The sequence below is a fragment of the Rhinatrema bivittatum genome, chromosome 6 (assembly GCF_901001135.1).
Source record: "Rhinatrema bivittatum chromosome 6, aRhiBiv1.1, whole genome shotgun sequence".
In the NCBI taxonomy this organism is placed as follows: Eukaryota; Metazoa; Chordata; class Amphibia; order Gymnophiona; family Rhinatrematidae; genus Rhinatrema; species Rhinatrema bivittatum.
The window spans coordinates 9,035,247-9,058,419 of NC_042620.1; the positions used below are offsets into that span (position 1 = coordinate 9,035,247).

A 23,173-nucleotide genomic window follows, 5' to 3' on the forward strand; every position below is an offset into this window, starting at 1 on the left:
ATGTACTATGATGTCATAAGGACATAAGAACATGCCATACTGGGTCAGACCAAGGGTCCATCAAGCCCAGCATCCTGTTTCCAACAGGACAATCCAGGCCATAAGACAATCCAGGCCATAAGAACCTGGCAAGTACCCAAAAACTAAGCTTATTCCATGTTGCCGTTGCTAGTAATAGCAGTGGTATATTTTCTAAGTCAACTTAATAGCAGGTAATGGAATTCTCCTCCAAGAATTTATCCAATCCTTTTTCAAACACAGCTATACTAACTGCACTAAGCACATCCTCTGGCAACAATTTCCAGACTTTAATTGTGCGTTGAGTAAAAAAGAACTTTCTCTGATTAGTTTTAAATGTGCCCCATGCTAACTTCATGGAGTGCCCCCTAGTCTTTCTACTATCTGAAAGAGTAAATAACCGATTCACATCTACCCGTTCTAGACCTCTCATGATTTTAAACACCTCTATCATATCCCCCCTCAGTCGTCTCTTCTCCAAGCTGAACAGCCCTAACCTCTTCAGCCTTTCCTCATAGGGGAGCTGTTCCATTCCCCTTATCATTTTGGTCACCTTTCTCTGTACCTTCTCCATTGCAACTATAGCTTTTTTGAGATGCGGCGACCAGAATTGTACACAGTATTCAAGGTGCGGTCTCACCATGGAGCGATACAGATGTCAGCTTGTTCCATCTCCATCTGCTGGTAGGAGTGCATAACCCACTTGTTCTGGATTCATCTGACTGTCCTAAAGAAAAGGAAATTATCAGGTAAGTAGTAATTTCTCATTAGTTTTAATTATTGGGTGAATTTGATGATTCTGCTCTTTTGACATCTTTTTTTTTTTTAGGAGGGTGGAATAGAACATTTTTTAATTGGATTTTTGTTCAGATTTTTGAAATTTTGTTGGTGTTTGGGAAATTTTCAATATTCTATTAATAAACTGGTTTGAAATATTCTTTGTATGACTATGACTTTACTATTATGATTTAAATATTTTTATTTTATTATTTAATGTTTTATGAAGCATGGTAATGTTTCTATTTTTCCATTGTTGCTGTGCATGTAGAGGCCTGGCTTGTTGTGGGTTCCAGTTCAGTTCTTCTCAGCACTTCTCAGCACGTTGCTGTTTGTACTTTATGATCTCTTCTTTCTCTATTTGGTCAGGGTCTATCTGTATTCTGCATATGTGACAGAGGTGAGGTATTTTGCTGGCATGTGATTTCTGTGTAGGGATCTATAGCAGCCTGGTTTTCTAATAAGAGAGCTTTTATTGGTGTTCTAGGGCCTGGTGTAATATGTGCAGTGTTGCCTTTTAATAGATACGGTTGTTAGGATTGTTTTGGTATGGGAGGTTTACTATATTGTAATGATAATTCTGTTTGTTCATAGCTTTCTGAGGGCCAAGCTTGCATCCAATACGCATTACAAAAAGTCTAATTCCATAGGTGCTCCAAGTATCTTTTTTGCAGAGTTTTCTGGTTGGCACCACAGCAGTGCGTTTAAATATAATATGCATGCTGTTATTTTTTTGCCTGAGAAGATTATACTCTTGAATGTTCTGTTTTCATGTAAAGTTAGTTATGTCTGAGAGATCACGTGATGTGCTGAGCCGGCAGGACGTACTTGCCTCTGGCTCCCAGGCCTACCTCGCACATCGTGGCCCATCTACCTGTGTAATTAGCTTTTGACTCTAGCCACATCGCACAATTTTAACTATTGTATGTCCACCATTCATACTTGGTGTCGGACATCGCCTGGCATGACCACAAAAAGCGGGCGGAGAGAGAAAGAAAAACCGCGGGCTCCTGATGCCAAGATGGCGGCCGCTAGTGAAGGTGAGCCTGCTGCCGACCCCCCAGCTCTCACAGTTTCGGAAATAAAAACGGCGATTAAGGAAGCCTTAGATGAGAAGTGGGCTCTACTGCATTCGGAACTTGGGGAGGTTCGGGACTCTATAGCGGCCCTACACCCCCGGTTGGACCTGATTGAAACTCGCGTGTCCGATCTGGAAGATGGCGCGGGGGTGGCCTCCAGCAGCTTAGCCGCGCACACGACGACTATAGCGGCGCTCACACAAAAAATAGAAGACTTAGAAAATCGGACTCGTAGGGATAACCTGCGTTTTATGGGTTTCCCCGAAGACATCGCGGAGAAATCATTGTGCTCCCTGCTGGAGGACTGGTTGCCGACTGCCCTAGAACTGCCGCAACTGCGTGGGAAGTTAGTTGTGGAAAGAGCCCATCGATTGGGGTCCCGGTCTAATAACTCAGGCCGGCCTCGCCTTATCATCGCTAAGGTCCTTAATTCCGCTCACAAGGCGGAGGTATGGCGGGCCTCCCGTAGTAAAACTCAATTAAAGTACCAAGACCACGTCATTCGAATATTTCAGGATTTCTCGATGGCCGTTTCTGAGGCGCGCAGGAGGTTTTCCCCGCTATGCACGACTCTTCACAATCGCGGCATCAAATTCTCTCTCCTCTACCCGGCTCGCCTCCGTCTGTGGCATGCTGACAAACCGCACCTGTTTGATACTCTGGCGGCTGCCCAGGGTTTTTTGGAGACTTAACATAGAAACATAGAAATGACGGCAGAAGAAGACCAAATGGCCCATCTAGTCTGCCCAGCAAGCTTCACACATATTTTCTCTCATACTTATCTGTTTCTCTTAGCTCTTGGTTCTATTTCCCTTCCATCCCCATCTTTAATGTAGAGAGCAGTGATGGAGCTGCATCCAAGTGAAATATCTAGCTTGATTAGTTTGGGGTAGTAGCCGCCGCAATAAGCAAGCTGCACCCATGCTTATTTGTTTTACCCAGACTATGTTATTAGCCCTTATTGGTTGTTTTTCTTCTCCCCTGCCGTTGAAGCAGGGAGCTATGCTGGATATGCGTGACGTATAAGTCTTCTCCCATGCCGTTGAAGCAGAGAGCCATGCTGGATGTGCATCGAAAGTGAAGTATCAGGCCCATTTGGTTTGGGGTAGTAACCGCCGTAACAAGCCAGCTACTCCCCGCTTTGTGAGTGCGAACCCTCTTTTCTTTTCCCCTGCCGTTGAATCAGAGAACTATGCTGTATATGCATTGAAAGTGAAGTATCAGGCTTATTTGATTTGGGGTAGTAACCGCCGTAACAAGCCAGCTATTCCCCTCTTTGTGAGTGTGAATCCTTTTTTCCACATTTCCTCTTGCTGTTGAAGCTTAGAGCGATGTTGGAGTCAAGCCTGTGTATGTTTATTTAATAAGGGTATTGACTCCAGGCAGTAGCCATCATTCTGGCGAGTCACCCACTCTTCATTGGCAGCCTCTTGACTTTATGGATCCACAGTGTTTATCCCACGCCCCTTTGAAGTCCTTCACAGTTCTGGTCTTCACCACATCCTCCGGAAGGGCATTCCAGGCATCCACCACCCTCTCCGTGAAGAAATACTTCCTGACATTGGTTCTGAATCTTCCTCCCTGGAGCTTCAAATCGTGACCCCTGGTTCTGCTGATTTTTTTCCTTAGGAAAAGGTTTGTCGTTGTCTTTTGATCATTAACACCTTTCAAGTATCTGAAAGTCTGTATCATATCACCTCTGCTCCTCCTTTCCTCCAGGGTGTACATATTTAGATTCTTCAATCTCTCCTCGTACGTCATCCGATGAAGATCCTCCACCTTCCTGGTCTACTGGCTAATGGTCTACTGGCTAATGGCTGAAAACTGGTTTTTTTATCTTTTTCGTACTTTTCTAGCCCAGGTGGCGGCGAACTACTTGCCGATTTAAGGTAAAGTTTTTTTTAATTTGGACTGTTCCGATACAGGAGACCTCCTGTTTTTTTTTTGTTTTTTCCTCGCGTCTCGGTCCGGTTCTTCTTCGCCATTTAATTTTTTTGGCCTATCTGTCCTTCCCTTTGGGACCCGGGACTACTTTTACAACCTCGTGCGACGCTGTGATCACCGAGGGGGGATGGTGCCTGACTGGACTGATCCTTCTATGGTGGTATGCCTTTTTCGTTCCCCCCGGCACCGGACTTTGATCAGTGACTCTGGATTGGACTAGCTACCAGACTCGTGGTCTTTTGGTTTTTTTTCTCCTTCTTTTACTGCAGGGTTTTACGTAAGAGACAGTGCCACGACTGTATACAGTTGCACATATTACAGCTAGTTTATCACGGCATGGATGAAGCCGCTTTGGTTTTGTGTTTCCTTTATGCAAGAAGTTGTAATTACCGTATTTACTGCGAGTATATCCCCCCAGCCTAAATACCAACACCCTGGCCTTGTTTGTGGGGCTTCCTGAACTATTTAGGATTCAAGCCTGCCCTGTGTGCTTTTTTTGGGGGTTCTGTTTCTCTTCCCCTTCTGCGCTCTCCACGATGACGGTTGCTCGTGCATTTTATCTTGTTCTTCTTTGTTTTATGTGTTTCGGCTTTCCTGTGTGCACTCCTTTGCAGCAGCACTGTGCTTACGGGATGCTCTCAAGACCTGCTTGCTTACACTTTATTTATTTATTTATTTATTTATTTCTTTTATATACCGACGTTCGATCGAGATATCACATCGGTTTCCAGATAACTCAAAGAATAGGGTAGTAACAGCCCTATTTTACATTATAACATTGTAATAAAAATAATAAATTGTAACATTGTAATAAATATAACAAATTATACAAATTATAACAGGAATAACAGGATTACGTTGAACATTTGATGTAGTATATAACATATGTACATAAATGACTTGTTGATGAGGATATATTAAGGTTAGGTTGGCAGGGAGGGTTGAAGGGGGGAATGGGGGGATAGGAGGGGGGAAGGTGGTGCAAGGGAGGGAAGATGGTGATGCGAGATGCTTGTGTAGGGGGGCGTGGTGTGTTGCAGTTGAATTTGGGTAGGTTACGTGTCAGGTGGGAATGCTTTTAGGAACAGCCATGTTTTGAGGTGTTTTTTGAAGACTTGCAATGAAGGTTCATTTCTGAGACAGGTGGGGAGGGAGTTCCATAAGGAGGGGCCCGCAATTGTTATGGCTCGTTTGCGGGTGACGTTGAGGTGTGCAGATTTGAGATTGGGTACGGCTAGGAGGCCAGTGTTGGTGGATCTGAGAGTTCTTTGAGTAGGGTAAGGTTGTATTCCGTTGTTTAGCCAGTTCATGTTGTTGTTGTTTATTTTTTTGTGCATGAGGGTGAGGGTTTTATACTGGATTCTTTGGGTAATGGGTAGCCAGTGGAGTTCTTTGAGAGTGGGTGTGATGTGTGAGGATTTTTTGTTGTTAGTGATGATTCTGGCGGCAGCGTTCTGTAGCACTTGGAGGGGTTTGATGTGAATTTCTGGTAGGCCAAGGAGGAGGGAGTTGCAGTAATCAAGTTTTGCGAAGATAATTGATTGAAGGACTGTTCGGAAATCGTGCTCTTGGAGAAGGGGTTTGAGTTTTTTTAGAGTCTGGAGTTTGAAGAATCCATCCTTGATTGTATTGGAGATGTGTCGTTTAAAGTTGAGATGGCTGTCGATTGTTACGCCTAGGTTTCTTGTGGACGGCGTGGGTGAGATTTGGAGCACTCCCGGGTTGGTTGAGCTTCCTGGGTGGTCGGAGGGGGTGCACTTGAGTGGAAGAGAGGGTCGGTCATCGTGGATGTGAATGATTTCTGTTTTGGCTTGGTTGAGGCATAGAGATAATTGAGATAGCAAGTGGGATAGATTTGAGCTGAGTTTGTTCCATTTTTCCATGGTTAGTTGAATGGACTTGTTTATGGGGAGTAATATTTGTATGTCGTCTGCATAGATGAAGTAGGTGAGGTTTGCCTCTGAAAGGTATTTGCATAGTGGGATGAGGTAAATGTTAAATAGGGTTGAGGATAGGGAAGAACCTTGAGGGACTCCATGAGTGAGGGGCACTTGAGAGGATTCAGATGAGTTTGTCTTGACGATGTAGGATCTGTTTGAGAGGTAGGAGTTGAACCATTTGATTGTGGTGTCTTGGAGACCAATTTCTTTAAGTCTAGTGAGGAGAGTTCTGTGATTGATGGTGTCAAAGGCGGCGGATATATCAAGAAGTATCAGGAGGAAAGATTTGCCTTTGTCGCGTCCTCTAAGGATGGTATCAGTGAGAGAGAGGAGGAGGGTTTCAGTGCTGAAGAATTTTCTGAAACCATGTTGTGCGGGCTGTAGAACATTATAGGTTTCAAGGTGTTCTGTGAGTTGATTGTTGACTGTTTTTTCGATGATTTTTGCTAGGAATGGGAGGTTGGAGACTGGTCTGTAATTTGCTGGGTCGGATTTGTCGAGTTGAGGTTTTTTGATGATTGGTTTGATGATAGCGTTTTTGAGTTTTTCTGGGAAGATTCCTTGTTCTAGGGATAAGTTGATGATGTAGGTTATTGGTTTGACAATAATCTCTCTGATGAGTTTTAGGGTTTTGATGGGGATGGGGTCTAGAGGGTGTGATGCAGGGTTGGTTTTTCTGATGATAGGTTCGATTTCTGTGGAAGCAACGGGTGTGAATTGTGACCATGTGTGGATGGGAGGGGGGATGTCAACTGGGTCATTGTAGTTTTGGGGAATTTTGGCGATGATGTTGTTAACTTTGTCCTTGAAGAATTGTGCTAGTTTTTCACTTGAGATGTTGCTGGAGTTTGGCTTATTGTCATTTTGGATGGGGTTGGTTAGGTCTTTGACATAGGCGAAGAGGGTCCTCGGGTTATATTGGTAATCATGAATTCTTGATGTGTAGAAATTGCGCTTTGCTGTGTTGAGGTCTGTTGTATAGTTATGTAGTAGTGTTCTGAATTTGTCTTTCAGGTTTGAGGTGGGGGTTCGTCTCCATTGTTTTTCAGTTTGTCTCAGTGTTCGCTTTGAGGTTTTCAGTTCTGGGGTGTACCATGGAGCTCTTTGCTTTGTAGATTGCTTGATTTCCTTCCTTATCGTGGGACATAATGTATTGGCTATGTCTGTGTTGATGGTTATCCAGGAGTTTGTGGCTGAGTTGGCATCATTTAAGTTGATTGTTTTTAGTGCCTCAGGTAGCACTTCGGCGATGTCTTCACTGGAGCATGGTTTGGTGAATTCGATGATTCGGTTGTTTGTTTGTATTGGGTTGGATTGGATTTGAAGCTTGGCTTGGATGAGGCTGTGGTCGGACCATGGGGTGGGGGTTGTAGAGGGTGGTCCAGTTGCAGATATTTTGTTGTTTATGAATATTAAGTCCAGGGTATGGCCCGATTTTTGAGTGGGCGTGTTGATGATTTGGGTGAATCCAATGGCAGACATGGTGGAAAGGAGTAGTTCGCTTGTGGGGGAGGGAGGGTGGGTGTCGATATGGAGATTGAAGTCTCCTAGTATGATGGCTGGCTCTTGTAAGTTTATGTGGGTTGTGATGGATTCAATCAGGGGGGAAAGGTTATGTTGTAGGCAACCAGGTGGGGCATATAGGAGGAGTATTTGGAGATGTTTTGATTTGAATAGGTTGGTCTCGATAGGAGGTGGTAAGTTAAGGGAGTGGGAAGAGAATTTAAGTTTTTTGTGTGCTAGGAATAGTAGGCCACCTCCCTTTCTTTTGCTTCTGGGAATGGAGAAAATATTGTATGTGTTTCTGGGCAGTTGATTGAGTAGGACTGTATCAGAATGTTTCAGCCAGGATTCGGTTATACAGAATATGTCTGGTTGGTCAACTGTGAGTATGTCATGGATGACTGGGATTTTTTTGGTGATCGACTGTGCATTAATGAGGAGGAGGGTGATGAGAGTGATTGTGGTATAGGGTATGTTAGGGTTGGTGTGAATTTTGGTGAGGCGTCTAGTGGTGGGTGTGGCTTTAGGAGTGTGGTGGTGGTTGTGGCGATGGATTAGTTTGGGGATGTATTGGTCTGAGGCCATTGTGTGGGTTTTGAGTGGTGGCAGGGGTTGTCAGGTTGTTGAGTGTTGGATGGTTTGTTTTTTTTTTTTTTTTTTTTTTTTTTTTTTTTTTTTGTGTTTTAGAGATTCATGTGTTGAGTGTTGGAGGGAATATATGGGGGCTGGCAGTTGCTGGGGGCTGTGGAGGGATTGGAGGGGAGAGCAGTGAAGACAGAGGAGTATACGGGGTACACAAAGGGAGTGCACTAAGGAGCGCACAAAGGAGCAGGCTCCTTTGGCGTGCTCCTTAGGCGCGCGACGCTAGGCGCGCGGCGCCTGGGGGTCTGTTACATTTGAAATTAAAGGGCTAAACAAGGTTGTCCCCTGATTGGCTGTGCGCCGGCAGCGTGTCCCTCGGAGGCGGAGGAAGGTCGGCCCGATGACGTCAGCGTTTCTCGGCGGAAGGCAGGGGCTGCCTCGTGGTCGGGGTCGGAGGCGGTCGTGGGTAAGTGAAATCAAGTAGGCCTTACCCCGGCGGGCCTCCGGCGCCGATCGCGCAGGCCCTGCTCCCACTCGCCCTCTCCGTTCGGCGGCGTCCGCTTGAAAGGGGCTCAGTCCGGGAGCCTCTCGGGTTTAAAGGCCAATCAGGGCTGTCCCCTGATTGGCTGTGCGCCGGCAGCGTGTCCCTCGGAGGCGGAGGAAGGTCGGCCCGATGACGTCAGCGTTTCTCGGCGGAAGGCAGGGGCTGCCTCGTGGTCGGGGTCGGAGGCGGTCGTGGGTAAGTGAAATCAAGTAGGCCTTATCCCGGCGGGCCTCCGGCGCCGATCGCGCAGGCCCTGCTCCCACTCGCCCTCTCCGTTCGGCGGCGTCCGCTTGAAAGGGGCTCAGTCCGGGAGCCTCTCGGGTTTAAAGGCCAATCAGGGCTGTCCCCTGATTGGCTGTGCGCCGGCAGCGTGTCCCTCGGAGGCGGAGGAAGGTCGGCCCGATGACGTCAGCGTTTCTCGGCGGAAGGCAGGGGCTGCCTCGTGGTCGGGGTCGGAGGCGGTCGTGGGTAAGTGAAATCAAGTAGGCCTTACCCCGGCGGGCCTCCGGCGCCGATCGCGCAGGCCCTGCTCCCACTCGCCCTCTCCGTTCGGTGGTGTTGTGGCTCCGGATTTTGCTCTGTTCTGTTTTACCCTGATATATGTTACTGGTCCTGTGGTGGTTTAATGTTACAGGTATAAACATGTTCAAAGGTTCCTTTTTGGGCCTTAAGACTCACTTGTTGACCATGAGGTAGGTCTGGCCACATCAATGCAGATCTCTAAGCCCTCCAAGCTGAGGGTATGGAATGGGTGATATGGGGGATTGGGGTAAGTGTCCTCTTGGGGTTGGTGGGAGAAAGTGGGTGGGGGGATGGGGGAGGGTGGGGAATGCCTGGTACCGTAATGTGGGACTATGCTCTATCTCCGTGGGTAGTAGTTGGGGCTGGGTTGGATGGGGGGTGGGGGAAGGTGGGTTGGTGGGTGGGGGGGAGGGCTCACCAAGATTTGAACAGACAAAGATCATCGACTGAGTGTCGATTCGACCTAGCCATTGTTGCGGGACTTTACGCTGGGGAGGTTTTAGCTGGGAGGACCTCCGCCGGCTACATTCGGCGAACACACTCTATTACTTATCGCCTCTCTTTCATTAATGAGTAATTCCACTAGAGTGGTATCCTGGAACGTATGCGGCTTGCATTCCCCGATAAAACGTACCAAAGTGCTTTCTTTGCTGCGCAAGCATTCGGCAATGGTGGCATTCTTACAGGAGACCCACCTCACGGACGTAGAACATGAGAAACTTCGCCGCCTTTGGGTGGGGGAGGTTCGTTACGCTTCGGCCACCTCTAAGTCAGCGGGGGTGGCTATTCTGTTTAATAAAGGGCTCCCTATTACCATCCGCGCGGAAATAAAAGATCCCCAGGGGCGGTTTCTTATCTTGGTCACGGAGCTCTTTAACTGCACGGTGGTGCTATGTAACCTGTATGCGCCCAATACTTATGACCCCCGCTTTTATCAGGGGTTATATTCCCACCTGCTCCCCTATCTGAATGACACTCTGATCTTGGGGGGAGATTTTAACACCATTAGAGACGCCCAGCTGGATGCCTCCCAGACTCGCGGCTGGGATGCGGGGATGGGTCGGGGTCCAGCTCGGTTGGAATCACAGTTGCACCTATTGGACGTTTGGCGGACTTTGCATCCTACGGAACGAGATTTCACACACCTCTCGAGAGCGCATGCCTCCTTCTCCAGGATTGATTATTTTCTTCTAAGTGTACACGCTTTTCATAGAGTCCTGGAGGCAGGAATTGAGAGCATTGTAATCTCGGATCACGCTCCGGTATGGGTAGACGTGGGGTTTCGGCCTCCCGCTACTCTGCCGAGACAATGGCGCTATCCCTACTATCTGGCGCAGGATGAGAAATTTAACGCCTATCTTGCCGATAAATGGAAAGAATTTGCAACCCATAATCAAGCTCACGAATCCCATCCCATACTTTTTTGGAATACAGCCAAGGCGGTGTTGCGGGGTGATATTATATCTTATGTCTCTCAACGTCGAAGGATGCTTGATAAGCGGATTCTGGCCTTGAGTGTCCAGGTCCGTCTTGCGCGGACTTCTCTGGTCCGGTCATCCACGGCCGACGCTCACGCCCTTTACTTGTCTAAACAGCATGCTCTTAATTCCTTACTCCACCAACGGGCAAAAAAAAGTTACCTTTACTATAAATTTCAGCTTTTTCAATACAGTAACAAAGCCGGGAAAATGATGTCCAACCTTATTAGGTCTTCTAGGGCCAGCCGGTTTATCCTGGCCCTACGCGTTTCCCCGTCTAACATCGTTCAGGACACCCCGACGATCCTCCAGCGCTTTCGGACCTTTTACTCTTCTCTCTACACGTCCGAGGGGTGGGATGAAACGGCGTGTCGGGAGTTTTGTGAGAGCCTACCGCTCCCGTGCCTGACTTTAGCTCAGAGGGACAAACTGAATGCCCCTATTTCTGAATCGGAGGTTCAGCTTGCCATTACTCGTTCTAAAAACTTTAAGGCCCCTGGACCCGATGGGTTTACTGCGGAATTTTTTAAAGTGTTAAAGGATTATGTTTCCAAGCCTCTGGCCCTGACTTTTACTGAGTTAATTGCCCAAGGTTCCTTCCCGGAACATGATAATTTAGCGCACATTGTTTTAATACCTAAACCGGGGAAAGACCCCCTTTTCCCAGAATCTTATCGTCCCATCTCGTTGATAAATTGCGACCACAAGCTGCTAGCTAAAATATTGGCGGACAGATTGGCAATTTGTCTTCCACACCTGATAGGTGAACATCAGGTGGGTTTCGTCCGTCAGCGCTATGCAAGTTCTAATATTCGAAAGATTTTATCGGCCATGTCCATGAGTCAGCGAATGTCCCAACCCTATCTGGCCATCAGTTTCGACGCGGAGAAAGCGTTCGATAGGGTGGAGTGGGATTACCTATTTTCAGTGCTGCGGCGTTTGGGATTCGAGGGCCTGTTCCTACAAGCTATCCGCCTGCTTTACAACGGGCCCCAGGCTCGTATAGTAGCGAACGGCTCTCAGTCCGATACATTTTCGGTTTCGCGCAGTACCAGACAGGGCTGTCCCTTGTCCCCACTACTGTTCTTGCTGCAGTTGGAACCCCTTCTACTTGCAATTAATGACCCACCGGCTATCCGGGGGATTCGCATGGATTCTGTAATCTTTAAGCACGTGGCTTTTGCTGACGATCTCCTAGTTTTCATCACTAAACCTCAAGTTTCGTTACCGCCCCTTTTGCGCTTAATAGGGGTGTTTGGGACCTTTTCGGGTTTGCGCCTCAATGAATTCAAATCCTCGGCTTTAGCATATCCCCCCTCTTTGAAGGAGACCTGGGTTGGCCCCTTTCCGTTACAATGGGCAGGGGAGACTTTGCGATATCTGGGGGTCTGCCTCCCTTCAGATCCAGAGTCTATTTATCAAGCTAACGTCCCGGGGCTCCTTCGCCACACCAGGGATCAGCTAGCGCTTTGGGGGGGTCTGCCTCTTTCGCTGATGGGGCGCGTTGCGCTGTTTAAGATGACCCTGCTCCCGAAATGGCTCTACCTCCTGCAAAATGTGTTGTTGTTTTTGACTCGCAGGGACCTGAATGCATTAGAGTGCACCCTGCGGCGCTTTCTGTGGCGTGGTGGGAAGTCGAGGCTTCCGTTGAAGTGGCTACAGAACTCGTGGGCACGGGGAGGTGTGGGGGTCCCTGACCTCGCCAAATATAACCTCGCCTGTAACTTGTGGATAATCCGCAATTGGTTGATTGAGACCTCTGATTATACCCCCTTAATAGTGGATAGGGCTCTCTTGCACCCGTTGGCTCCCTCATATGTGTTGCAGGCTAAGGCTAGGTGCCTTCCTCCATTTCTTCACTCGTCTGCTCTTGTTCGACCTTTGCGCAGTACTTGGAGCCGTTTAACTAGCCTTCTACGTATTTCTGCGGTTTGCGCTTACTTTCTCCCAATACAGGGTAATGCTGAGTTCCCCTCCGGCTCTCAATCTACGATGTTCCGTACGTGGGAAACCAAGGGTATCATTCGCCTGGGGCATTTATGGACACGGGAGGGGTTGTTTATGCAGTTTCTGGACTTTCGCACCCTTTATCAGTTGGGACCCTCCCACACCTTTCCCTACCTGCAGGTACGACATTATGTGAGGACATTGTCCTCCGCAGCGCAGGAGATGGCAGTGTATAAGGCGCTGGATGACATTTTCCATTTTGAGAGGTTGAGCGTCCCCTCCCTTTCTAGTTATTATAAGGCCCTGCAGCGAAAGACCCCAATAGATGTTTGCTCCCCTTTGGTTACGCGCTGGAATGGGGATGGAGCATTTTGTATTACTAACTTTATTCTTAGTGTATGTTTCAGGCGAATATCCAGGATCTCGTCTAACACGTATTATCGGGAAATGCAGTTCAGATTTTTGTGTCGAGCTTATGTATCCCCCCAAAGGGCTTATCAACTGAAAATAGCGCCCTCGCCGATGTGCCCCCGCTGTGGATTGGCGGTGGGCTCCATGTCTCATGTTTTTTGGACATGCCCCTCAGTGCACAAATTTTGGCGCAGGCTTGTTGATTACATGACAGATCTGCTTGATGTGGCCCTACCCTTTTCACCCTTGTGGGCGCTTTTTGGCTGCATTTCCCCACTCCGAGTCCGAGATCCTGGTTCTCGCCTGCTGTTACAAAAGGCATACATGGTGGGGAAGAAGACAATCCTGCAGGTTTGGCGCTCTTCGGATGCCCCATCCTTTGGAGCGTGGAGGAACCATTTCCATGCATTGCTGACTATGGAGAGCATGGGTGCGCGGGGTTCTCCACGTAAACGACGCATCTTCTCCAACACTTGGAACTGTTATCTCCAGCGACTTACTCCCCGAGCACGCAGTCTGGTCCTAAATGATTGAAGGAGGTCGTGGCTCTTTGGCTGGTCGTTTTGAAGATCGTGCCACTATCGTGCAGTGGTTGATGTCTGTTTTGATCTGGGTGGGGAATAGGGTGGGGGTGGGTGGGGGGAGTTGGGTTCTGGCGGGCGGGGGGGGGGGGGGGGGTGCTATACTGTATGTTGGGTAGGCTCATTCAGAACGGGATCTGAACACACCCGTCTCTGTGTTGTTATCTATTTTTGACTAAAACCCAATAAAATTGTTTATAACAAAAAAAAAAAAAAGTTAGTTATGTCTGTCTATAAAGGGTATGGGAGTGTGTGTGGGGTGGGGGGGGGGGGGGGTTTAGCGTGTGTGTAAGGGTGTAAGGTTTGCTTAGGGTACCTAATATACTTCCTTCTCCATGGGTTTTGCGAGGGGGGGGGGGAAGGGGGCTTGTCAGTTTTTTTAAACCCCTTTTAACAGACCTAGATAAACACCACCACATAGCTGATTTGAAATTCTAATTTAAAAGTAGAGCTAAAGGAAGTCTAAAAATCTGTATTTTCATGTTGCTGACCATAATGGAATTCTCTTTAAACGTTTCCCCCCACCATATTTCCTTCCCACTCTCTCTTCTGTAAGTAAGAACTCCGTTTTGTAAAACTGGAAGCACTGGTGTACCTTGGAATCTACAGGCGGAACCTTCAACACAGAGGTCTAAGAGGGCTGTCTCCAGGTGCATTGAGTGAATATAGCAGTTTCACACATTGGATCTTCAGCAGTTCACCACGGATTTTACTCACCCTTGTCAGCTTGCTTACATGTCATTAGAATTTTCTAAAATCGGTGGCATTTGCATGTTAATGCTAATTAAGGTATTTTGTTTTTTGTCTTCCCCTCCCTACAGGGCACTAAAGGCTCTCTGGAGTTACCTGATTCAGAAAGGTATCAACAGTGATAAAATCTGGGAAAAAATTAAAGATATTGTCATCAAAACTATCATTGCGTAAGTCTGGGCTTTATCTGTTAAGAACTGTTTCATGAGGTCTTCCCAGTAATATTGTAGTGTTTAAAAGAAGACTTTTGTAGAGACAGACAAAGAATTGCAGAAATATTAAACAAATATTTCAGTTCGTTGTTCACTAAAGAAGACCCTGGGGAAAGACTGTTGCTGGTTGACAAGACCATAGAAGGGAATGGGATAGCCATAACTCCTTTTACAGAAGAGAATGTATGGGAAGAGCTAGGAAAACTGAGAGTGGACAAAGCCATGGGGCCTGATGAGGTTCATCCCAGGATACTGAGGGAGCTCAGAGATGTGCTGGCGGCTCCGCTGCGTGACCTGTTCAATAGATCCCTGGGAACTGGAGCACTGCTGCAAGATTGGAGAAGAGCGGTTGTAGTTCTGCTTCACAAAAGTGGTGGCAGAGAGGAGGCGGGAATCTACAGGATGCTTAGCCTCACCTCTCTGGTGTAAATATTAATGGGGAGATTGCTGAACGAAAGTATTTATTTATCAAGTTTTATATACCGTCCGGTTTCGCCATCACAACGGTTTACAAAGTTTCAATGTTTACCAGAGTGTTCAAAAATTCATACGCTTGTTAACATAGTTATCTTAGAAGTTATAAACATAGTTTGGTTGTAAGTTGTACAGGTTAAATTACATGTTTTGGATTGGATCTGCATGTTTATATGGGCTGATAGGGAGGGAAGTTGTAGCATAGTCATAGGGTGTTTTGGTAGACTTTGAACATCCAAGTTTTTAGTTCTTTTTTTGAAGGTTTTTAAATTTTGTTGTGTTCTCAGTTCGGTTGGGAGGGAGTTCCATAGCTCTGAGCTTCCTAGGGATATGGCTCTTTTCCAAGTTGAGGTATGTTTTTGGCGAGCAGGTGGAATTTTTAATAGACCTTTGTTAGCTGAACAGAGATTTTGGTTTGGTGAGTGGAGTTTTATGGATGCACTTAGCCAATTTGTTTTTTCATATATTATTTTTGTGTATTATGGATAGGATTTTGTAGTCTAGCCTGTATTTTATTGGGAGCCAGTGTAGTGAGATGAGAGTTGGAGTAATGTGATCATATTTTTTGTTCCTGTGAGTATTCTGGCGGCTGTATTTTGAAGGATTTGGAGCAGTCTGATGGTGGTGAGAGGTAAGTTGAAAAGCAGGGAGTTGCAGTAATCCAGGTTGGAGAAGATGAGTAGTTGGAGGACTGTTCTGAAGTCGTTGGGGGAAAGGAAAGGTTTTAGGTGTCGTAGGGTTAGGAGTTTGTGATATCAGTCTTTGATTTTTGTGGAGATGCGGTTCTTGAAGGATAGTTCCTTGTCAATTATTACTCCTAAGTTGCGGGCATGGATGACAGGGGAGATTGCTGACTTTTCATTATGTTGCGTGATGGTATGTGCAGAGGTTTATTCTTTCTATCCAGCATGATTATTTCTTTAGGATAAGTCTCATGTTGCTTAGTAGTTGCTTTATTTTGGTGAGGTAACTGGCTGTTTTTTTGTAGGCGTCTTCCAGAGAGTTGTGTATTGGGATAAGTATTTGGATGTCATCAGCATATATGAAGAGAGTCAGTTTAAGGCTTGAGAGGAAGTGGCATATCAGGAGAAGATAAATGTTGAAGAGTGTCGCTGATAGTGCGGAGCCTTGGGGAACTCCAGTGTCAAGGTTTATTTTCTTTGAGAGGGTGTCGTTGATTGACATCTGGTAGGTCCTTTGTGATAGATAGGATGAGAACCATTGTAAGGTTTTTTCTTTTACACAGATTTCGGATAGACGGTCAATCAAAATTGAATGGTTTACCATGTCGAAGGCTGCTGATAGGTCTAGTAGGACTAGAAGGTAGCTGTGGCCATTGTCAAATCCTTTGAGCACGGTGTTTAATGATAGGAGTAGTGATTCGGTGTTTAGTTGTTTCCTGAAGCTGAATTGCATGGAAAGTAGGATGTTCCTTTCCAGGTGATCACTGAGTTGGGAGTGGACGATTTTTTCAATAATTTTGGCAATGAATGGTAGGTTTGATATGGGTCGGTAGTTTAGTGGGTTTTCTGGATCAAGATTGGTCTTTTCAGTATGGGTTTGATAATTGCTGATTTTAGGCAGTCGGGGTAGTTTCCTTCTGTGAGGGATAGGTTCATGATGTCAGTTAATGTTTTAGTTATTGATGGCTCGATGGCTTTGATCGTCTGTATGGGTATGCTATCGATAGGATGCCAAAGCCCTATTCTCCTATGTCGCAGTTCTCACCAATCGCTCCACCCCCATCATCGCTGAGGAAGAAACTAGCACAAAATGCGAAGAACTCGCTTGTTTCTTCCACAACAAAATAGCCAACATACTGCTCAGGTTCCCCCCTGCAGCCCTCCCACATGCCCCTCCCTCCCAAACCCAACAATAACTCCACTACCCTGAAAAATTCACTAGACTCCATTGACCACACCTCATCTAAGGAAATTGAGGCAATCCTCAAAAAATCTAAGCCTGCATCCCACCCATCCGATACTATACCCACGAAAACGCCACTCTCCATCCCCACTACTATTGCTCAACCCTTAGCAGACATTATAAACTGCTCCCTGTCCACTGGCTCAATCCCTGATCCCCTCAAACATGCTGTAGTCAAACCCCTCAAGAAGCCCTCTCTTGATCCTAAAGACCCGTCCAACTATCGTCCTATCTCCAATCTCCCTCTTATTTCAAAAATCATGGAGAAGATAGTAAACACCCAGCTCATGGAATACCTTGACGACAATAACATACTTCACTCCTCACAGTTTGGCTTTCGCAAAAATCTAAGTACCGAAACCCTCCTACTATCTCTCACGGACTTCTTCCTCACCGGCCTTGACCAAGGTCAAAACTTCCTCATCGCCTTCCTCGACGTTTCTGCGGCTTTTGACACGATAAGCCATGATCTTCTCATCATCCGCCTAGCTGACATTGGCATTTCTGGCACTGCTCTCCTGTGATTCACATCCTACCTAACTAACAGACGCTTCTCTGTAAAACTTGGTACCTCAGAATCCTCTCTTTTCACCCTATTGCAAGGAGTACCCCAAGGCTCCTCCCTCTCCTCCACCCTATTTAACATATACCTCCTCCCCCTCTGTCATCATCTATCCGATCTTGGTCTCAAATTCTACATCTACGCAGATGATGTCCAAATCATCATCCCTATCCGTGAATCACTAACTGCCACCCTAAGCTTCTGGAAGAAATTCCTTTCCTCTATTAACACTTTACTCACCTCCCTTCAACTCGCCCTCAACTCTGTGAAAACTGAACTCCTCCTCATCCATAACCACCAGACCTTTAAGCTGACTCCTAACGACCCCTTGACCACCTCCTTCATCTCACAACCTTCTGTACGAAACTTAGGCGTTCTAATTGACCCACATCTGAGCCTTAAGAACCACATTAACTCCGTCATAAAAGGAGGTTTCTATAAGCTCATGGTCATAAAAAAGCTCAAGCCCCTACTCCACACTTATGATCTCAAAACTTATCCAAGCTACATTAACATCTAAGTTGGATTACTGCAACTCATTGTACCTTGGCCTCCCTTTCTCCACCATCAGACCTCTCCAGATGCTTCAAAATGCGACTGCAAGGATACTCAGTAACCAACATAAATCAGACCATATAACCCCCATCCTCAAAGACCTACATTGGCTCCCCATATCATCATGCATCCTTTTCAAAACCCTCACCATCATACACAAAGCTGTCTACAATCATAATTCCTCATGGCTCAATGAACCATTTCAACACACACAATCCGCCCGCCCCACCAGAACGAACCTCAAATGCACCATACAAGTCCCCTCACTTAAAGCCTGTCTCTTAGCCACAAGGGACCGTGCCCCCTCTATCGCTGGCCCTACGCACTGTAATTCTCTACCCCCCATTCCTCGTCTGGAGCCATGCCCATTTAAATTCAGAAAATTGCTAAAGTCGGGCTTTTTCACCAGGCCTTCCCGGACTAATTTCATGAATCTGCGCCCCCCCCCCCCCTCCCCCAGCAGCTAACAATTATTTATTTATTTTATTTATTTAAAGTTTTTCTATACCGGCATTCGTGATTAAAAATCACATCATGCTGGTTTACATATAACAGGGGGAGTGAGTCAAATAACAGAACATTAACAAGTGCGAAGGTCGTAAAGTTACATTAGAACAGGGTATTTTATTTATTTATTTATTTAAATTTTTTTTTATATACCAACATTCAAGACGATAGTCCCATCATGCTGGTTCACAAGAAACAGGGGTGCGATTATAATAAACTTTACAATTAGAACAATAGTGCAGAAAAGCAGTTACATGTAACAAGGAAATCAATAACTTGGAGTAAGAAGGGAAATGTAGATCAGATAATTATATAAATATAACAACATTGTAAGAGGAGGCTATTAATGCTAATATTAGCGAAGTGTGTTGATTGATGGAAGTTAAATAATGTTGGAGTTAGGAAAGGCCTGTGTGTAAAGTCTAACTGTGGGAAAGAATTGGAGCAAGAAAAATGATCAGTTAAGGAATAAATATTTACATTATATTGTGAAGTCTCTTAGAGGATGTAGTTGTCATTCAAACGGAATCTGGGAAGGCTTGCTTAAACAGCCAAGTCTTGAGCCTTTTTCTGAAAGTGGGTAGGCATGGTTCTTGTCTCAGATCCGGGGGAATAGAATTCCATATTGATGGTCCGGCTGTGGAGAATGCTCGGTCTCTAAAAGTTAAATGGTGAGTAGCTTTTGTTTGAGGGACGAGAAGTGATCCTTTATAAGCTTCTCTGATGGGTCTAGTGGAGGTGTGTCGTCTGAGTGGGATTTGTAGGTCAAGCATAGCATGGTGTTGGATAGCTTTGTAGATGATGGTGATGGATTTGTGGATAATTCTAAAGTGTATAGGCAGCCAGTGTAAGTTCTTCAGAATGGGGGATATGTGATCTCTTCTCCTCGTGTTAGTCAGAATTCTCGCAGCCGAGTTCTGGAGCATCTGAAGGGGTTTGATGGATGCGGAAGGGAGTCCAAGTAAGATAGTTACAATAGTCTATCTTAGAAAAAATTACTGCTTGAAGTACCGTTCTGAAGTCTCGCAGGTGAAGGAGAGGTTTGATTCTCTTCAGAACCTGTAATTTATAGAAGCCGTCTTTTGTTGTTTGAAGGATTTTAAATTGAGATGGTAGTCAATAACTCCTAAGTCCCTTGTTTGGGTGGTAAGAAGGTTGGTTGGAACACACAGAAAGACGTTACTATTTTCTGGGGAGATGAAAAGAAGTTCTGTCTTGGCTGTATTTAATATCAGATTTAGACTAGTAAGAAGGAGATTGATCTCTCGAAGGCAAATGTCAAAAAATTCAAGTGTTTTAGAGATGGATTCTTTAATGGGAATCAAGATTTGCACGTCGGCATATAGGAAATGTGTTAGATTCAAGCGGGTTAGCAGTTGGCAGAGCGGGAGAAGGTAAATGTTAAAGAGCGTTGGGGAAAGAGAGGAACCTTGCGGTACTCCTAAAGACGAGGTATAGCGGGATGATTCTTTATTGTGGATTTTGACCTTATAGCCTCTATTGCTGAGGAATGTTTTGAACCAGGATAGTACAGAACCTGTTATTCCTATGTTTGAGAGTTGATTGAGGAGGATGGCGTGATCAACGGTGTCAAAAGCAGCCGAGAGATCTAGGAGAATAAGTATAAAGGATTTATACTTAATTTATAATTAATCCTACTTAATCCTGTAAAACTTGTATTCATATTAAACCCTATGTAATCATTATAAAACAATCCTGTAAATCAAATACTCATCTCAGAACCACATGTAAATTTGTAAATCGAGTAACCTTGTAAACTTGAATATTTCTATATTTAACTATGTTCCCATCTTTCCCGTTTCTCTTTGCTATTTTAGTTTGTCAGGTCCACTGTTATGGAACCTCATACTGTTTGCCTATCGGTTGTCCACCCCCCCTCCCCTGTTTGTACTTTCCACCTTTTGTTATTATGTAAACCGATATGATGTGTACTTTAATGTCGGTATAGAAAAGCTGTTAAATAATAATAGGATGCTTAGCTGGATTCAGTTTTTTGATATTTTGGATTTCCAGTGATGATGCTGAATCAAAGTTGGGCCAGCTTTGTGTTTGTTTGATTTGTATTTTTGGGTCTTGCGTGGTGTTGAGGTTGTTGCTTATGAGATTTTTGATTTTTTCATTAAAGAAGTCTGCAAAGTCGTTGCTTAGAAGTTGGTGATGTCTGGTCATTGGAGGATTTGGTTAGGCAATGTACAATATTGAAGAGCATTCTTGGGTTGTGTTGGTATTTGGTTTTGTTTTTGTTGGTTTTGTATTTGGTTTTTTTTTGAGTAGAAGTCTTTTTTTGTGTTGTGGATAGGTTTTTTGTAGTATGCTAAGTGTGATCGGTAGGTGTTCAGTAGCATAGTTTTGTTGTTCCTCCAAGTTTTTTCTTTTTTTTGGAGTTCGCATTTGGCTGATCTGATGTTTTCGTTGTACCATTGGTTCTGGTGTTTTGGGTTTTTTATTGTTTTCTTTATCGAGGGGTTTATCTTGTCTGCTATTGTTTTTGTGATGTTGAGCCAGGATGAGGTGGCGTTTTCTGCGTTAGATAGGTCTATGTTTGTTCTGTTTGCAGATTATCTTGAAGTGTCTCTGTTGAAGGGTGGCCGGTAGGAGTAGGATCTAGGTGGGCTTTTTTCTGTTGTAGGTTTACGGTTGGAAGACAGTTTGGTGTAGAGTGGTCCGACCATGGGATATTAGTGATATTTGTGTGGTAATTAGCCCATATATTAGTATTGACGAAGACTAGGTCTAGTGTGTGACCTGCTTTGTGTGTTGGGCCTTTGATGATTTGACTTAGTCCTAGGGTTGATAGGGTGTCTGTTATTGCGTTGCATGTGGGGGAGTCGGTAATTGCCAGGTTCATGTGGCCTGGTTTGGCCTCTGTTGGAAACAGGATGCTGGGCTTGATGGACCTTTGGTCTGACCCAGCATGGCAATTTCTTATGTTCTTATAGACCACCTCTTCTGACACCACTGTGGGCAAATTAATGGAAACTGAAGAATAGAATAGTCATAGCAAACTGGGTCCATATGAGGAAGATCTTTCCAAACAAATTTCATTGAATTCTTTAATGAGGTGACCACAGTAGTAGGTAAGCCATATCTTTTGCACCCCCCTTGCCTGGATTTCAGTAAAATCTTTGACTGTTCCACATAGTCTAGTAAGCAAGCTAGTTATTCTGGGAGTTGGAAGATTGATTATAAACTGCATGAAAAGCTGGTGGAGCAACAGTTCTTGGATAGTAGTGGTCAATAGGGTCTTCTCTGGTGAAAGGAAGTTACCAGCGGGCTGCTACAGTGCTTGGTCCAGACCTCATCACTAGTTTTTTATAAGTAACATTGGAAACGGGTTAGAAGGGAAAATGTGCCTGTCTGCAAATGATATGAAAATCTGCAAGAGCATATCTGCTAGAGGGAACGGATAAAATGGACGATAACATAAATGCTATGCTGCATCAGACCAAGGTCCATTGAGCCCAGTATCCTGTCTCTTGACAGTGCCCATCAGATCCCCAGTAGTTGATCTGTTTGTATCTCACTCCCAGGGATAAGCGCCGGCTTTCCCAAGTCTACCTGGCTAATAACTGTTTATAAACCTTTCCTTCAAGAACTTATCCAACCTTCTTTTAAACCCCACTATGTTCATTGCCTTGACCACATCCTCCAGCCGCAGGTTACATAGCTTGATTTTGCATTGAGTGAAGAAATACTTCTTATGATTTGTGTTAAATCTGCTGGTTGCTGATTTCATGGAGTGTCTCCTATTTACCTGTTCCACTCCACTCATAATTTTATAAATTTCAATTATATCCCCTCTGTCTTATCTTCTCCAAGATAAAGAGCTCTAATCCATTTAGACTTTCTCCATAAAGGTTTTCCATCTCCTTTATCATTTTTGTCACCCTTCTCTATACCTTTTTTTAATGTCCTTTTTTGCGATGGGTGCACCTAGAACTGCACACACTACTCAAGGTGGCACCATGGATTCTATATGAAGGCATTATGATATTCTCAATTTCTTATTCCCCAGATCAATCCAGGCGCATGGATTTTTTTTTTTTTTTTTTTTTTATATATTTCTTTATTGTATTTTTCATTTAATTATAAAGCCATCTTTCATTCATTTCAAATTACAACATTTGAAATTCAAAATACATTTCTTCACAATTCAACAATTTAAGGTTATACATTAAACAGAAAAAACTTTACTAAAAGCAATCATATGTTGAATTGTAATCATAATTAGTAAATTTTTCATCAGGAGTATTTAATACTACGTCTGAGAGTCATTGTAAAGAAACATAAAGGAGAATATAAACCAATAATATTTACCAGAATAGGTACTTTCCACAGTTTATATTTTAATTACCTGTCTCCTCTACCAGCAGATGGAGACAGAAGAAAAGCTTTTACTGTACCAGTAATACATTAGAAAGTGTGCCACCTGCAGTCACTCAGTATTCTCTGAAAAAGAGACAAATTGCTCTCAGGGTGTTATGTTCTGTGCTGGGGTCATCCCCCTGGTAGAGTCAAGGCAAGCAGGGGATCAGTGGCCCTTGTAGGTGCTGTGCCCAGAATGATTGGAGGATTTTGATAGCCAGTGGTCTGGCCAGGTGGAAGCCTTGGAGCAGGAAAGTACACTTCTGTTTTTGGGGGGTGTTTCTTTAAGGCTTAAAAAAAAGTCGGGAGCAGCAGCAGGACCGGTGTTTCCCAAGTGGGGAATCTTTTTGATTCATCAGAGGGTGTGACTCAGCTGCCAGTCGAACACGGGGTGGTTTTAATCTTGGTGGCAGGTCAAACCAGGGAGCACGGTGAGTACAAGCCAGCAGTAACTGCATGGTGGACAGCAATGGCA

At 45.0% G+C, this 23,173-nt stretch overlaps 1 protein-coding gene across 6 annotated transcripts in view; it reads left to right on the top strand.

Annotated features, from left to right (window-relative positions):
• TTLL4 (tubulin tyrosine ligase like 4) overlaps nt 1–23,173 on the top strand; it is a 373,628-nt gene that overhangs the window by 219,526 nt on the left and 130,929 nt on the right. For all 6 annotated transcript variants that reach the window (XM_029605017.1, XM_029605022.1, XM_029605021.1 and 3 more), the window contains one exon: nt 14,148–14,246. In XM_029605017.1, coding sequence (XP_029460877.1) covers nt 14,148–14,246 — 99 coding nt within the window. The remainder of the gene's footprint in view (nt 1–14,147; nt 14,247–23,173) is intronic.